This window comes from Dryobates pubescens, chromosome 9 (genome assembly GCF_014839835.1).
Source record: "Dryobates pubescens isolate bDryPub1 chromosome 9, bDryPub1.pri, whole genome shotgun sequence".
Lineage (NCBI taxonomy): Eukaryota > Metazoa > Chordata > Aves > Piciformes > Picidae > Dryobates > Dryobates pubescens.
In genome coordinates, this window is record NC_071620.1 from 10,266,795 (window position 1) to 10,285,102 (window position 18,308).

The following is an 18,308-nucleotide window of genomic DNA, read 5'->3' on the forward strand; positions in this document are numbered from 1 at the left end:
TGTCTAATAGCTGATGACATCACTAAGAAGTGTGGGGACAACTGTGCAACACCCATAGGAGAGAACCACAGGGTGTGTGATCACACTCATCTTCATAGCTGCTTCACTTTGCTGGTAGTAAAGCCAGCAGGGGAGCGGAAGGACGAACTCAGAGAAGACGCAGAAGGAAATATCTTCCTTCTGCTCTGAGTGGCGGTAGTTGGCTGAAGAGCAGGGTAGCTAAACTTGAAATACTGGGTTGTACTTGTCCTAAGACACACACCAATGCTCAGCAACACCTTGTGCCACCCTGGGGTTGTGACAAGGAGTAGCAGGAAATGTAAATTTGCACAGTTGGGAGACTCTGGTATTTGAAATGTTCATTTATACTCTCATAGTTGGTTGTTCTATTTTGTACTGTTTCTGGTTTAGATCTTTATAATAGCTACATTATAAAGCAACATTTCCTTGGGACCTGGACTGCAACTAAGAAAACAGCATCAAGATCTTCAGAAATGACCAGATACTTGCATGCCATTTTCACAACATGCAGTGCAGTCATGACTTGAGAAAGAGGGTTTCTCTGATTTGGCAAAACCCCAGCATTACAGGGGGAAAAATTAGTGCATTTTCTCATCAGAAACCAAGGAAATCAAAATCACTGCTCAGGCATCACATGTGAGAAGTATCAGTACAAAGCAAATGTGATGACTCAACAGGAGTTGGAAAGGAATGTAAGCTGAGATACACAAAATGAAGAGGAAGGAGGGAGCTCAGCATTTTTAACATTTTAACATTACCTGGCTGAAATATCCACAGTAATGATAGAAATCTGGAGGAAGTAAGTACATTAATAATTGAGAATGTAATCATGTCTTTGAAAAGAATTAACATGATTAAATAAAAGCCACTGCTAGGGAGATTTGTGAGCTGTAAATCATTATTATCTTTTAGCCTGTTTCAGGTAGTTCAAACCTACTGGAATCTGAGTGGAAACAAACAAGAATTCCCATGTGCTTTATGATGCATCAGAGCATCTCTAAATACATGCTTGTTTAATTACTGCATGATTCCTTTACACACAGAAAATACTAGGATAATGTTGGTATTATTTGAGGGGCTGGACAGATGGGTGGAGTCCAACGGCATGAGATTTAACACATCTTAAGTGCCAGGTTCTACACATTGGCCACAACAACCCCATGCAGTACTACAGGCTGGGGTCAGAGTGGCTGGAGAGCAGCCAGGCAGAAATGGATCTGGGGATACTGGTTGATAGTAGGCTGAACATGAGCCAGCAGTGTGCCCAGGTGGCCAAGAAGGCCAATGGCATCCTGGCCTGTATCAGGCCAGCGGGAGCAGGGAAGTCATTCTGCCCCTGTACACTGAACTGGTTAAGAGACACCTTGAGTACTGTGTCCAGTTCTGGGTCCCTCAGTTTAAGAAAGTTGAGTTGCTGGAACATGTCCAGAGAAGGGCAACAAAGCTGGGGAGGGGTTTGGAGCACAAGCCCTGTGAGGAGAGGCTGAGGGAGCTGGGGTTGCTTAGCCTGGAGAAGAGAGGGCTCAGAGGAGACCTTATTGCTCTCTACAACTACCTGAAGGGAGGTTGTAGCCAGGTGGGGGTTGGTCTCTTCTCCCAGGCAACCAGCACCAGAACAAGAGGACACAGTCTCAAGCTGCACCAGGGGAGGTTTAGGCTGGATGTTAGGAAGAAGTTCTTCACAGAAAGAGTGATTGACCATTGGCATGGGCTGCCCAGAGAGGTGGTGGAGTCACCATCACTGGAGGTGTTTAAGAAGAGACTGGATGGGGTGCTTGGTGCCATGGTTTAGTTGATTAGATAATGTTGGATGATAGGTTGGACTTGACAATCTCGAAGGTCTCTTCCCACCTGGTTAATTCTATTCTATTCTATTCTATTCTATTCTATTCTATTCTATTCTATTCTATTCTATTCTATTCTATTCTATTCCATTCCATTCCATTCCATTCCATTCCATTCCATTCCATTCCATTCCATTCCATTCTCAAACGGTGGGCACTGGAAACTGTCTTCCAGAAAGAGAAATGCCCTGATACAATCAGATCTGAGTCCAGCATTCTGCCTCCTATAGCAACACCTACTAAACATTTCTGGAAAATGTGCATAAAAAGAACAATGTGGACAGATTAATTTTTAAATGTTCCATCTTTCTGCTGAAAGAAAACAGAACAAAAACAACTGGCTAGAAAAAGTAACACTTAACTAGTAATGACTGGGATAATAAAGATTCTTTTTGAGAACAGGCTATAGAACACATTAAGAAGGAAAAATGCAATTTGAAAGGAAGTGCGTGAATCATTACAGTCAGTGAGTTAGAGACAATTCATCTGCAGCAGAGCTATTTCATCTTCAGCCTGAAAATCTGCAGCTAGAATTTTGGTGTCAGTATGTGACAATTAGAGTACAAAACAAATTCCTCCTTCTATCCTGTTTTCCCTTTTCTCCCAACAAAGCAAATCCATTTCATCCATTTGCACCAACTGCTTCTGTGAATCTCTTTATGTTGATGTGACTGACCCTAATGCTCTCAATCTCATAACCTTGCCTGGTGCCACCATATATAAACCCACATCCTTCCCCTGCTCTGCTTTCCTGTCTCTTTCAAAACAGACAGGACCCACACCTCTTCTCACCAGTGTTTTCCCTTTCATGGCTCCTAATCTGCCCTGTGTGACCGGCTGTTTGCATTGTGACCAGGCCTGGGTAGCCACAAGTACTACTGCAGTGCCCCAGAGATTGCCTCAGGGCATGTGGACCTGGCAATGCCAGTGTATTCAAACTGTCAGTTTGAGTTTCCAGGCCCAGTCCGGGTTGTGATGCTGCTGGTTGTCTCATGCAGCTTGGTCTTCATAGTCACATGCTTCCAGCCTCCTACATCCCTCCACTAGCCAGCCATGCATGGCTAAATCTATAGAAACTCAGGACTAAACAGCTGTCTTATGGACAGGGCAAGAAAAACCAGGCAGACTGCAGGTTACCATTGCCTTCCCTGAGGTCTGCCACCACACAGCTGGGTATTCATATCTGTCTGACAAGAGAACTCCCTGGACTCTGCACCAGCAATGTGTCTGTTGTGAGAGGCCCAGTAACAGCATGGATTTCAGCCTGCAGATTTCTGTTCCAGCAGCGGTGCACTTTATGGGCTCTCTTCTTCAACACAATACATCAGCCTGAGCTTAAACAGCATTCCTCCAGGACCACTACACTGTAGCTACAACAGAAATCATCCAATGACAGACCAGGTGAGCACAAACACACAGAGGAGTCAGATGACTATGCCAGCTTCTGACCTCCAGGAGTGGTATATCCTTACATAAACACACTGACCCTACAGCATCTTGGGGTTTGCCTTCTTGTAGATAGCCCCTGCAAACTTAATATCAGATCCACATACACAGTAACCTTTGTCTTAGCAAACCCTCATCCTACTAACTGGAAACACCTCCTGCTTAACAGCCACATATTTAGCCATTACATTAAAAATATCCTTATATATGAAACACTTTATGAGTCAGAAAGTAAATTTGAGCAGTCACTCATGAATGAGATCATGAAAGTATGACAGGTCCTGGAAACATGAGTTAAGAAGTTCAGAAGGCAAGAAAGCACTTCTGATATTGAGATTAGCTGAAGAAGAAAGCAAGCAGGTGGCGGATTGTGGTACTGTTTAAACTTCTGATTTGTTTGTGCCTTGAATTACACAGGTAGTCCTGGTTTCCTGATCTCAAAAAGGATATGACAAAAGTGGAATAAGATCAGAGAAAGGCAACAAGGGCATAGTAGCTTCATGCACATAGCAATGGGGCTTTGAGCAACCTGATTTAGAAGAAAGTATCCCTGCCATGGAGAGGGATTTTGGAACTGGATGATCCTTAAGGTCCTTTCCAATCCAAACCATTCCATGATTCTTCAGCCAAGTGAAGAGATCATGGAAAGACAAATTACAGGCATTACTACAAGGCAATGAACAACACAGCTCATAGTTTATTGTGTCCTCCAATATAAGAGTTAGAGGATATTAAAAGAAGCTTGTGGGAACAAGGTTCAAAAATAACAGATGTGGGATGCAAGAGAGAAGGTGGTTTGCAGAAGAGTTTTTAAGTTCGTGCACATCGGCTCTTGCTCCCAGTGGGCGCTGCACAGAAGTGTCTGCCTCCCTTCTTTCACTCTCTCCCTTCAGCTGTTGATAACCCTCCTGAGCCGTTTCCCTTCCAGGCTCAACAGTCCCACCTCTCTCAGCTTCTCCTCAGAGATATTCCAGTCCCTTAGTTGTCTTTGTGGCCCTGTATTAGACTCACTTCAGTACATCGGTATGCTTCTTGTACTGGCAGGCTGCGGTGGTTCAGGCTGAGTGCCTCTTGTTGCCACCACACAAGCTGTACCTGCGGTGTCCTATAATGCCGTTTTTCAAACTTGTGTTTGAAGAGGACTGCATTCTGCCTCATCAGTGTTGCACACTGCTGGCCATGAGGGGTACCTTCTGTTTCCCTTTTATTTATTCTTTGCTTGTTGCTTAGCACTTCTAAAACATTGATCATCCTCCATGATTTGAGCACTACTTACAGTTTTGCAAAATCATAGAAATTACCAGCACTGAAAGTTTGTGAATAGATAGCTTCAAGCAAGAAGGTAAAGAAAATTCTCCATACCTCTGAGATCAGCTGGAGCTGGTTCTGCTGTACCGTCTTTAGGTTGCACTACCACCCACCGGCTTAAAGTAGAATCAGCAAAAGCAGTGGAATGGACAAAGCCTCGGCTCTGCTGCTGCAGCTCTGCCTGCACAGTAACACTGCTCCAAGAAGTACATCCCAACAGCTGAATCCTCATTCCTGAGGGATTTAGCTGCAGTGGCTGGAGAGATTACCAACTCCTATTACTGTCCTCTTTTAGAGGGATTTTGGCTTTTCAAAGCAGGGCTTCTGTCTGGGTATATGAGGTTTTCTTGGTAGCTGATCAAAGAGTATGATTTTTTTTCTCTGAAAACTGAAGGAATTTTAAAGTCTCATGACTTTGACATATTTAATTAAACTGGTTTTAGGAACCTTAAATAATTTACCATTTGCAAATGGAAAGTTGTCTTCATAGATGTAGATTCAAGTTATCTTTCTCTTCTTTCTCATTCTGGAAGGGGTTTCACTCAGGATCACTCTCTACAGCTTAGTATTTGGAAACAGTTCATGTGCAATCCAAATCAAGCTTGAGACTGATTTGTTAGGATTGCAGGTAAAACAACTTAACCTTGTCAGCAGAGGTAATGAACTGCATTGGGTTTTGATGTCAGTGCAACCCAGTACACTCTTAAACAATTACTTTATTTGGTCAGACAAACCATCATATTTGTTTCTTGTCGTGTCTTTTAATGTGCATCCTCCTAGACCTTCTTTAGGCTTTATGGCACCTTCAGTAGCATTGCTCAAGAGCAGAACAAAATGTGTAGGTGCAAAAATAATTAAATACAAACATCAATCTTTGTGTGCCTACTTTAGGCATAGTTTATCACATAACTAAGTATTCACACATCTTACAGTAAACAGGTATCTTTTAGTAAGTCACTGCAGTGGCTTTTAGACACTTGCCTGAAATTCACCTCACTATAAGGAGAACAGAATTTTTAGCATTATCTCTGCAAGGATAACTTAGACATTTTTGCTTCATGGCATAGAAGAAAAGTAAGATTCTTGTGTAGACTTTTGTTGATATTAAACATTAGCTCATTTCATACTCAATATCCAACCTTCAGCAGCTCAGCTCTTTAAAAATGTCTTGCTTTACTTCTGTGCAATATGAAGAGCTCTTCATGTTAAAATGAGGTTAATTCAGTGCTACCGTTACTGGCTTTCTATCTTGGAACCCAAGCAAGAGGAGAAAGACAAACATTGTACAAAGATGCAAGGGCAGCTGTTGAGGTGTATGAATATTGGTATCAGCAGACCTTTAGATTTGCAGCTGACAAAAATAGTAGATATTGAGACATTCATAATTTAGTTATTACTGGGTTTACACTGATACAAGGTAACAACAGCAGACACAGTAAAAGAGTATATTCTATGAGTCTTTCTTTTCTGTGAACACTTGGGATTTTTTCATGCTATTCACAGAATCAACCAGGTTGGAAAAGACCTTCGAGATCATCAAGTCCAACCTACCATCCACCACCACCTAATCAACTAATCCATGGCACTAAGTGCCTCATTCAGTCTTATCATTATTGTTGTCATATATTCCTGCCTGGTGAGACTGACCATGAACAGAGACACAGCCAAGATAGCAAAATTCAGCTACAGTGTGCATGTGTGGATCTTGTCAGTGTTACAGTTTACTTTTATAACTTTTCTATAGTTCACAGACAGATGAGTTGTGACCATTATTCTGTATCATTTATAAAAGAGCACCACAACTTATTGTCTGCACTCCTAGAGCATTTCCTTCATAAATCTTCCATGTATTGTCCATTATTTTCAGTAAAAGAAACATAGAATTGTTAGGGTTGGAAGGCACCTCAAGGATCATCTAGTTCCAACCCCCTGCCATGGGCAGGGACACCTCACACTAGATCAGGTTGCCCAGAGCCACATGCAGCCTGGCCTTAAAAACCTCCAGGGATGAGGCTTCTAACACCTCCCTGGGTAACTTGTTCCAGTGTCTCACCACCCTCATGGCAAACAACTTCTTCCTAACATCCAATCTGAATCTACCCATTTCTAGTTTTGTTCCATTCCCCCTAGTCCTATCATTACCTGACACCCTAAAAAGTCCCTCCCCAGCTTTCTTGTAGGCCCACTTAAGATACTGAAGGCCACAATTAGGTCTCCTCAGAGCCTTTTCTTCTCCAGACTGAGCAGCCCCAACTCACTCAGTCTGTCCTCACAGGAGATGTGCTCCAACCCTCTGATCATCCTTGTGGCCCTTCTCTGGACACACTCCTGCATGTCCAGATCCTTCCTGTATTAATTTCCAACACACACCTATACTCGTTTGTTCTGCAGATGCAACTTCAATTTTCCAACTGTTTAACATAAATGCCCATCTCAGAATATGTGAATTTCTTCTCCTACAAGCAATATTGCATGAAAAACACTCAGCTGCATAAGCTTCTTGGGATCTTTATTAATACTTTATATCATCTGTTTAAAAATAACTGCATTTTAGCTCCATTCAGCAGAGGGCAAAGTTGTTATGTGTGCAACTGATTCATTGCCTTAGAAAGCTGTTGTAAAGTTCATTTTGTTGGTGCTATTTGGACATAGTCTTACGTTGCTATGCTAAATTATAGGTAGGTCACTTCATGAGATTTCACTGAGGAGTGATAAACCTTCAAGGATTATTTATGCATAAACTGAAATGTACCACACCTTTTGGAAACACAACTGTTGCTACAGTGGAACAACTAAATAGTGAAATATGTTTGAAAGAAAGGAGTATGGGAGGGCAGCCTTCCTCAAAGTAATTTGTTGCTTTCTGCATGCTTGCATGTGATGAGTTTTCTAAACTGTGTGTGGAACAGGTAAGTGTTACATTAGCACTGCTTTTGTAGTCTGCTAATTTTAATGTCACAGTCTTTAATTTTACCTAGATGTTGCTTCAGATACTGTTCAGATCCTGGATCCTTCTGCTGCTGGGAGACAAGTCCATCTGGTTTTCAAAGCTTTACCTACTAATAGAATCCCTGCTCTGTAACTGCGTATCATTTTCCGTGCTTGCAACACAAAATCAGCAGACATGGTGTCACTTCCCTAATGCATTCCTCTGAAATGTGAATGCTGGGTATTTCTGGTGAGTTATGGTGGCAGTGAAACAGCAGTGGTAAAGTTGGCCAGAAGAATACTCGATTTATAATCAGGTATTATATGAGGCCACATGCAAAAGGTTCTCAGAAACAACGGAGCACTTTGGTATGGTCAGGTGAAATGCAAGACCACAGCAGGAGTTAGGCAGTTATTAGTTTATTGACAACACACTCACGCTGCAATCAGTACAGGGAGCCCCAGTAACCACATGGATGGTTGTGAAGAAAAAGTGGACAGTCTGGACAGGCAACTGATGGAGGCTCCATCCAGGGGCATCTCCCTCCCTCAGTATACTTTTTCTTCTCAACAGCAGGTTTTACATACACCATGCCCACCTGGATACACATCAAACAACACAACGCTGCAATAATTAGAACCTTGGGTCGCTGATCTAATGGTCATCAGTGGGGGCAGGATGTTTGCTTTGTGAACTGGGACTAGATCATGTGTACTAATCCATATTCTTGACTTCTCATCAGTCTTCCAAGTCCTCGCCTTGCAATTTGGACATCCCAGTATTGTGCATTTCTCTGTACAAACTGCATGGACCACTCTCCAAAACTCAAGAGCAGATGTTTATGCATAGCTTCTCTTTCATCTCAGTTAAAAAAAGAAAGACACCCTTGTGGTATAGCTATTTACACTTGCAGCAGCACAGATATTTATATGTTAAAAGATTTACATATGAAAGTATGCTTCCTATTATTTCCCTATTAAAAAAAATAATCTAAAGCATAAGTATTCATAAATTCCTTCTCCAATATAATCTGAAAATCTAGACTGTGTTTTAGGAAGACTTGAAATAATGTACACACACAAGGATTACCTGAAAAATACTGCCTGAAGGAAGACAACGAGAGTCGGGATGGCAATATGCCATCAGTAATGTTCAGAAACGCAACTCTTTTGAGGTTGGCATTTCTTTTGTTCATTTGGCTGTCTCTGTTCTGGCTGATTCACATCAATCCCAAAGCAAAAACCATCAGTAAGGTGCTTCATTAAGGCATGGGAAGTAGTCTTCAGTCTTGAAGAGGACTGGAGGTTCATAGAGGGTCTGTTGTTGTCGTGAAGATGATGATTTCTGCAAATCAGATATGTTTATTTTTTGCCTTCTTAAAAGAACAAGATTCAAAACAAAGTCTACAGAGCTGAAATGCAAAATAAGGAAAGTTTTCAAGGCCTATCTCCTCAGACAAATTTTTTATCATAGCTCAGATGGCTCTGGCATACTCTTAATGCCATTGACCTTTGATATTCTATCACCTGAACAGGCTCAATCCTGGAAAGTGTATGACCTGCCTGCTTTGCAGGAGCCAAACACATCATCATGCCCAGCTGATGGTATAATCACAGTAACCTTCATCCTTCCAAAGCCACATACCTTTACCTTCCCTGCTCCAGCCTTTAGGTCCTCTTCAGCCACTTGGAGTTAACCCTAGCCTGTGTTCTTCTTTACTCAAATAAAAGTCATCATATGGAAACACACCTAGCAAGTATTTCTTCTGAGAAGGTAGCTGCTCCTGCTGATCTGCTTCATCAAGTACATGCTGGAATATATGCACTATATGTTAAATGTTATGCTATTACCATTGAATATAGTATGTTAGTAGCCTGGAAAAGAGCTGTTGCACTGTCTTAATAAAGAAAAGTATACATGTTTAAGTATTAGCTGCATCTTGTTTTGCTATACCAAATGGCTCATTTAAAGAGACCACAGCAAGGACCACTACTGAACATATGCCTGCCACCCTGCATGTATATGGCACTGCACTGGACACTGCCCTAGTGTGTATTTTCTATGTATAGACTTAATTACAAGGCTTAGAACCAAGACTTTGTTCATTAAAAGTTCTTTTAGACTTGTAAACTTGACTAACTACGCTGTAGAACTCTCAATCAGTTTGTCTGCAGACTTCTTCAGGTACTTTTTGCCAGTCTGAGATGAGGAAATTAAGACTCTTCACTGAGAGCCATTAAAAGTGTACCAAATACCATTAATATATTCAGAGTTTGGAATGCTTTTATAGTACCAACATGAAGACATGATTAAGCACACCTATGAAACAGCTAAGTGGAATTTTCCCCCTATTGAGTTGAACTGTATACTAGTACTTCATATGAACTAAGAACATACTCTCCTGTCATATTTGAAATTGCTGATGTATGACATTTAAGATAGATGTCTTTAACTTTAAAATACCATTTGTTTATCTGAAATAAGTTTATTTTGCCATTCAAGTTCTAATGAAATGAAAAATATGAACCAAGATCAGATCTATAAATAACAGATAATATGAAATTTGGCCAACTGTAAAACAAAATCTTTGAAGTCAAAGCTCTGCTATCCTGTATTGCCTCTTGGGTATTGTATTATGCAATACCCAGTACCACTGTGACCCATCTTTGAGTTAATCAGTTAACACAAGTAATGTTCTGAGTGCTGGTTTTACTGATACTCATACTCAACCCAAGAAACCACTGGACATGCCACCTTCAGCTTGCTGATACTTTCAAAGACTTGCTGCCCTATTATCTGTGGAAAAATTGCTAGGCTGGCAAAGTGTTCCCATGCAGCACTAAAAAAGCACTTCCTTAGAACTTTCAAATGCTTCAACTGAAGATCTTAATTCTGTGGCTGACAAAAGCTCTTAGCAACAAAATGGAAAACACTGCTGGGCATTCTTCAAGGCAAACGCTGCAGTTGTTTGCTTCTGTAATTGGTCCATAATAGCAGCTTTGTGTGATCTTTTTGAAAGAACAAAAATAAATGACATCACTCTGAACTTACAAACATCAGAGAAAATTAAGGATGGAGAAGTTAGGTAACTTAAAGACTGCACAGCAAATAGGAGTCAAGAACAGGTTTCACGAACTGAGTCTTGGCGATGCATATTCTTTGTATAGCTATTCTCTACTGCCACACATGCTTGCAATATGTAGGAACACAAATACCTCAAACAGCCACAACCCTCTTCCTTGCCCCCTCTGCAAGCCTACTTTGTTTCAGCATTCTCACCAGGAAAGCTGAGGTACTACAGGATGAATATAGGAAAATATAAAGAAGAGAATCTGGAAGCTGAAGACAGAAGGAGGAGTACTTAGAAATGGTGGCCTGGCGTGTGATGCCAAGAAGCATCAGGAGTTCAGATGTGGTTTTTTCAAGATGAAGTTTATTTTAAAACTAAGGCAGAGTGCCAACTGAAGGTTAGGTAAGGCATCTCTTTGAAATGCACTGGAGAGAGCACTTCAGGTAAAAAAAGTCTACATGTAGCAACAAGGAAAGACAGAGAAAACTACATCTATAGAGAGTTTAACAAAATGCTTACATTATTACTGAGCTGTGTGGACCGAGTGAAAAGAGAACCTTTATTTTAAACACACTGTGCAGTGTAGCTTTCTTTTTTTATTTGGTAGTATTTCTGACCTGGCATTATTCATGCAGTATGAGCCCTTAAAAGTGCTGTCTGCACAGGCTCTTCCCACTCCGTTTGCAAGCCATCAGGTGTGGTTTAATACAAAGGCTTGTGTCTTGTTGTGCTTTTTGTGCCCTTCACATTCTCTTCTCCATGTATTTATTCAGGCTTACTTTGGAAAGTTATGCAAATCACTGTAAGAATTTAGGCCACACCTTGAGTACTGTGTCCAGTTCTGGGCCCCTCAGTTTAGGAAGGACGTCGAGACACTTGAACGTGTCCAGAGAAGGGCAACAAGGCTGGGGAGAGGCCTGGTGCACAAGCCCTATGAGGAGAGGCTGAGGGAGCTGGGATTGGTTAGCCTGGAGAAGAGGAGGCTGAAGGGTGACCTCATTGCTCTCTAAAACTACCTGAAAGGTGGTTGTAGCCAGGAAGGGGTTGGTCTCTTCTCTCTAGCAACCAGCACCAGAAAATGAGGACACAGTCTTAAGCTGTGCCAGGGGAAGTTTAGGCTCGAGGTGAGGAGAAAGTTCTTCACTAAGACAGTCATTAGCCATTGGAATGTGCTGCCCAACCATCCACTGTGGTAAGCAGAGCAACTAAGCTGGTCATATGGTAACCACAGGGTACCCACAGTTACTTACATTAAGGAAGGATGGCATGCTGATTGTGTGCAAGATCTTCTTGAACGTGTTTGGGAAAGCTCCGAGGTCTGTTTCTGCCTTTACGACGCGTTCTTCCAGTCCAGCCACGCTATTTCCAACCATCTTCACAAAAGCCTAGTGTGGAAAAACCCCAAAAACCAGAATTCCAACTTTCTCACTGACCAGTGTAAACAGAATTACATACTGCATGAGGTTCCATTGCTTCAGTAAGGAGTCAAAACCTCCATGCTATACTTCTCTTGTACCTACAGCAAGCCCATTGTACTTCTAAAAAAATTACTTCAGATACTTAAAAGGTTGCAAACCCAGCTTAAATCTAATGAAACAATCAGTGGTCCTTTTCCTATTTGTCTTTGGAATAACTAATTTAGACTTCCATCTGCCTTTCTACCAGAAGAAGGATCAAGGATCTGAATCAGAGTTTTGCATTTTTACCTGAGGTCAACAGACCTCTGAACAGCTCCTGGGACAGTAGCTGTGAGAGACATTTGGAAAAAACAAGAGAACATAAAAAAAGAAGGAAAAAGTGGTACCACTGCCTTGCTTCAAGCAGTACATACATTAAAAATTACTTCTAAAAAAGGTATTTTGTTGTAGGATGCCCAGAGTCTCCAGAAAGTCTTAATAAATTGTGTTCTCTTCATTAATCCTGAAGCACTGAGCCCAGATTACACACAGAGAGCAAAACGGATCCGAGCCCATCCCACGTGCACACACACACAGTTAGAGCACATCACTGATTCTTCCTCCCATCAGGAGATGGAGCACATCTAGAAGATGTGGCTGGGGTCGGAGTGGCTGGAGAGCACCCAAACAGAAAGGGACCTGGGGGTGCTGGTTGACAGCTGCCAAAACATGACCCAGCAGCATGCCCAGGCGGCCAAGAAGGCAAATGGCATCCTGGCCTGCATCAGGAACAGTGCAGCTAGCAGGAGCAGGGAAGTCATTATGCCCCTGTACTCAGCACTGGTTAGGCCACACCTTGAGTTCTGTGTCCAGTTCTGGGCCCCTCAATTTAAGAAGGATATTGAGACTCTTGAATGTGTTCAGAGAAGGGCAATGAGGCTGGTGAGAGGCCTTGAGCAGAAGCCCTACGAGGAGAGGCTGAGGGAGCTGGGATTTTTTAGCCTGGAGAAGAGGCGGCTCAGGGGTGACCTCATTGCTCTCTACAACTATCTGAAGGGTGGTTGTAGCCAGGTGGGGGTTGGTCTCTTCTCCCAGGCAACGAGCACCAGAACAAGAGGACACAGTCTCAAGCTGTGCCAGGGGAAGTTTAGGCTCAAGGTGAGGAGAAAATTCTTCACAGAGAGAGTTGTTAGCCGTTGGAATGTGCTGCCCAGGGAGGTGGTGGAGTCACCATCCCTGGAGGCGTTCAAGAGGGGACTGGACATGGCACTTGGTGCCATGGTCTAGTAGTCATGAGGTCTTGGGTGACAGGTTGGATTTGATGACCTTTGAGGTCTTTTCCAACCTTGCTGATTCTGTGATTCTAAGATACCAAATACGTACGTCCAGCTTGTCAATCTTCCTGTATATCTGTCTCATTTGCGTCGCTTTTGCGTAAATCTGAGGTATGCTTTCATTGACGACTTGAGAGGAATCACTTCGAATCTAGTATTTGAAGAAATAATACAAAACAGGTTGAACAAACCAAAATGTTTAGTAGATTTCATCCTGGAAACTAGAACTGTGCTCCAATTAACTGACTGCAACTCAGAGTTTTAAAATGTTAGATTAGTTTTAGTATAACAGTGGTAGATTAATAAGCTAACTTCTTTGTACAGTTTAGAAAGTGACTTTGAAGAGGATTTGTTTTGCATAGGCAAATATTTGCCTTTATAATTAGATGAAAAATAGGCTGCTCCAGCCTTATGAGAACTAAGAGATGGAACATTTCCCAAGACATACTAAAGAATCCAATACATTAAACTAAAATGTTTACTTAAATTTTATTACCTGAACATTTCTCCAACTCTGCTAAAAAAAAGCCAGGTGAAAAAAACCCTTATTTCATTGGTATAAAAATGCCCATATAGTAAAGTTCCCCTCAGAGTACTGCAGAGAATCACATGTGCTACACTTTATCACATAGACAGCCTGTATACTATTCTCAGCTTATAGGAACTTGCCACTCAGTTCCCCTCGTGAACACAAAGCTGCCTTTCTGATGAAAGAGTCCTCCAAAGACGAGGTTTGGGAACTCTGATTAGATACTTTGATTACAACAGGCACAGACAGCATCTTTATGTATTTTATAGGAAAGGTAGAATATCACACTGTTCTTTTGAACATGTGTCATCCAGCCACCTGAAATGAGAATCCACATATGTTCATGGGCAAATATTCAAATACATTTTGGTATCTGACATTAAAGTTTGGTAGTTTCCATCCATGAGTTATCCAAATATCAAAATGAGTTATCTGCTTAACATGAGGACACAGTCTCAAGATGTGCCAGGGGAGGTTTAGGCTGGATGTTAGGAAGAAGTTCTTCACAGAGATTGGCCATTGGAATGGGCTGCCCAGGGAGGTGGTGGAGTCACCATCACTGGAAGTGTTTAAGAGGGGACTGGATGAGGCACTTGGTGCCATGGTTTAGTTGATTAGATGGTGTTGGGTGATAGGTTGGACTTCATAATCTCAAAGGTCTTTTCCAACCTGGTCAATTCTATTCTATTCTAAATGTGCTTTCATACTGGAACCTTCTTAGACCAAAGGTCGCTTCCTATCTCATTTAAAAACACAAGAAGACATTAAACTGGCTTCAAAAACACAGCTACGTGCAAGTTATACACACCATGTCCAGCATTCCCACAAATTCATCCACTCTGGTAAGCAAATCTTCTAGACTCTTGTCTAAGCTTTCTATCTGCAAAATAGAAACACTTCAAAGGTACCTGGAAACATATTCCCCTCACAAACAACAGACATCAGCCGCACTGAACTCAGCCTTAACTGAAATCCCAGTTTCCCCTCCTCTTGGCTATGTTAAGCACAGGTGACCAAACTGTAATGTTCTAGCACACAGAATGGTTTTGGGTTGGAAGACACCTTTAAAAGTCATCGAGTCCAACCCCGCTGCAGTAAGCAGGGACATCACCAACTAGATGAGGTTGCTCAGAGCCCCGTCCAACTCGGCCTGGAACGATCCCACGAATAGAGCATCTAACACCTCTCTGGGTAACCTGTGTCAGTGTTTCACCGCCCTCATTGTAGAAAATGCCTTCCTTATATCTAGACTACATCTTCCCCTTGTCCTATCAGTACCGATTCTACTAAAACCGGTACAGATCTTTCCCGTAGCCCCCACTGAAAGGCTGTTAAAAGGTGTCCCAGGAGCCTTCTCCTCTCCATGCTGAACAGCTCCAACTCTCTCAGCCCGACGTCAGGTGCGGTGCGAGCCCCCCGCTGCTGCCCCAAGACGCGTCCGCCCCTCACCTCCTCGCTGAAGAGGCTGCGATCGGCCAGCAGGTACGAGGAATAGGCGGCGGCTGTGGCGCTGAGCGACGCCTCCATGGCGTCCTCGTCCTCCGGATCGCCGAGGCCAGAGGTGTTGCTGTGGCTCTGGGAGACGTGCCCGCTGTCTGCGCCAGGGCAGGAGCCCGGCGGGTCGGCTCCCGCCCCCTCATTCTGGCCCGCGGCGGCCGCCATGCCCCCCGCACCGCCTGGGTCCCCCCGCCCCCCGTCAGGCGGTACCGGCTGCCGCTCACGTGAGCGAGGCGGGCCCGGCGCAGGCGCACTCCTGGCAGGCGGCGCCAGGAGCGGTCGGGTCCTGCGGCCTCGCCTGCGCCGCGCAGCGGCAGGGAGCGCGTACGGCCGCTCTCTGAGCGCTGAGGCGCCGGCCTCACGCCTGGTAGTTCGGGGATCGGGGTCCGCAGGGTGGCAGCGGCCCCTGCCTCTCAGCGGCCCCGGGGCCTTCGCCTCCGAGCTGCGCTCTACCTCTGTTTGCCCTGTCAAGGGCAAAAGCGTGGCCCCTTCTGCAGGCCTCTAAGGAGGACTAACTACCGTGCCTCTGTTCACTCAGCCACTTGAGCTTAAAGCCCGTTCAACAAGTTAATCTCGTAGCCAAAAGGACCTCCATGTACAAAATCCAAAGGGCTCAGTCTGTTTCCACACTGAGGTTTCTGCTGTTAGCAGTTGCCTGGGAAAGGATTTAATCTTAAAAAGACAAATAGTATCAATATGTACATGCACAATTATCACTTGCTCTCTGCCAGTTGATGCAAATAAGCACAAAATGTTTGCAAATGAGCAGAAAACATTTGCAAGCCTCAAGATACTTTGCAAAGCGTTATCTCCCAATACATCAATAGCTTGCTATTCTCAGTTGGTAGTTTGTCTTTCATGCTGATGCTGTGTGAAATACAACTTAGGTTTCATACTTGCTAGGATGAGGGAGGTGGAAGCATTGGGATATTTGGTGCTAGCACACTGTGGACAGCCATGCTGAGCAGGCTCCAGGCAAAGGCATGCAGTGTGGCAGAGTATCACTAAGCTAGAGGGACCTTGGGCTTTTCCTGGAGCATCACTAAGCTAGAGGGACCATGGGCTTTTCCTGGAGCATCACTAAGCTAGAGGGACCATGGGCTTTTCCTGGAGCATCACTAAGCTAGAGGGACCATGGGCTTTTCCTGGAGCATCACTAAGCTAGAGGGACCTTGGGCTTTTCCTGGAGCATCACTAAGCTAGAGGGACCATGGGCTTTTCCTGGAGCATCACTAAGCTAGAGGGACCATGGACTTTTCCTGGAGCATCACTAAGCTAGAGGGACCATGGGCTTTTCCTGGAGCATCACTAAGCTAGAGGGACCATGGGCTTTTCCTGAAGAGCCAAAACTACCCTAAGGCCTCAGAGCTATGAAGTTTGAAGCAAGCCCTGCTATGAATAGCATAGCAAACTATATGGTTCCTATGGGAATCAGTAAAACAGCACCCTTTAGTAAAAGCATTACTGGGAAGAAACAGGGATGGAAACTTGGTATCACTAACACCATCTGGAGGAATCTAAGCCTGTACCACACAGAAAAGAAGTGGCCAAACTGCACAAAGTTTTCCCAAATGGTTACATTTTTCAAAAGCGAGTCATCAAAATCAGGTATCTTGTTTCCACGGAACGATGTGATTTAACATAAGGAGAAAGATATAGTGTAGGAGTAAGACAGTGCACATTTTATTGCATATGGGTCACATTTTCATCAGTTAAATAAGGTAAAATTAGTAACTTCAGCCAGACAAGTCCTCTTATTCATAAAAGTAGTCTTATTGAAGGTGTAACAAAATTCCCCTGATAAGATGGTCTGATTGACTGAAGCACATCCAGCTCTTCCGGTTTTTACTGCACCAATAATCAGATTTTTTTTAATTATTTTTATTATTTTTTTTTTAATTAAAACCTTTGGTAAAGTACAAGCACAGTTTTAAGACAAACAGGATCAATGTTCTATTCTTACTGTGTTGGGAAAAAAAATACGTACAGCCCTATAACTGCTGCGATACCTAGAAGAGTTTTAATGAGAGGAAGTGAAAGGATTTAAAAATACCTTTTTTTTTTAAGCAAATCTAAAAGAAATCTACTAAGTTCCATGTCCCAAACATATTTAACAAAGAGAAGAAGACTGGTTGTTCCACAGGTATTCTCAATTGGCGACAACGAATTAGCGCACACATCCTTTTGCCCAGCCATTACAGATTCCAAAATGGAATGCCTTTTTTTCTTTTTTTTGGTTTTGTTTTGCTTCAAACCAAGACTTCTGAATTTTCATATCCATACAGTATTTAAGAAATGTCTATTCCACCATATATATATATATATAAAAAAACAAACAAACAAAAAGCTTTAATGTACTACAAAGTTAAAAACAAAAAGAAAATTACACAAGCTAAAAGTAGAAAAATACATTGTAAAACATTTATATTTTGTTCCTTACACTGCTCATGATATAATAAAATACTTTAGATTAGACCACTTTCATAAATTCATGACATTTTCAGAAGCAGACAGTTAGTGACTCAAGAGTCACTGGTTACCCACTAGCCAGCAGCCAGTAAACATGCCTGACCATTGCAAACATCCAGGTATTTTACGTTTCTACAAATCCTGTGTAGGTATTGAGATTTATTACTAGAAAAGTCCAAAAATAACAGAACTAGTCTAACTTAGGTTTGACAGTCAGTCAGCAACTCAATAGAGCAACTAGCCAATCTTTTGTAAGGAAACACCTTTGTGGATTTAGGTTGCCCCAGCGATACAGCAAGCACTTGTGCCAGCTCTGAGATGACAGTGACAGTCCTAGCACACTTGTCCATTTCTGCTGCCTTCTTGCTTGCATCCCTAAAATTCACACAAACCACCATACTGAAAAAACAGAGATGATGGGGGGAGGGGGGAAGAGGTATTGTCTAATAAATATTGAAGAAGAA

The 18,308-nt window shown here is 42.8% G+C and overlaps 1 protein-coding gene across 1 annotated transcript; it reads right to left on the bottom strand.

Annotated features, from left to right (window-relative positions):
* Window positions 1–7,708: 7,708 nt before the first annotated feature.
* On the bottom strand, window positions 7,709–15,583 carry BLOC1S4 (biogenesis of lysosomal organelles complex 1 subunit 4). The gene is made up of 5 exons (XM_009907018.2): window positions 15,328–15,583; window positions 14,687–14,758; window positions 13,399–13,500; window positions 11,869–12,003; window positions 7,709–8,892 (listed from the first exon to the last, which is right to left on the bottom strand). The coding sequence occupies exons 1-5, from the start codon at window positions 15,538–15,540 to the stop codon at window positions 8,794–8,796; spliced, it is 621 nt and encodes a 206-aa protein (XP_009905320.2). The 5' UTR covers window positions 15,541–15,583; the 3' UTR covers window positions 7,709–8,793.
* Window positions 15,584–18,308: the final 2,725 nt, after the last annotated feature.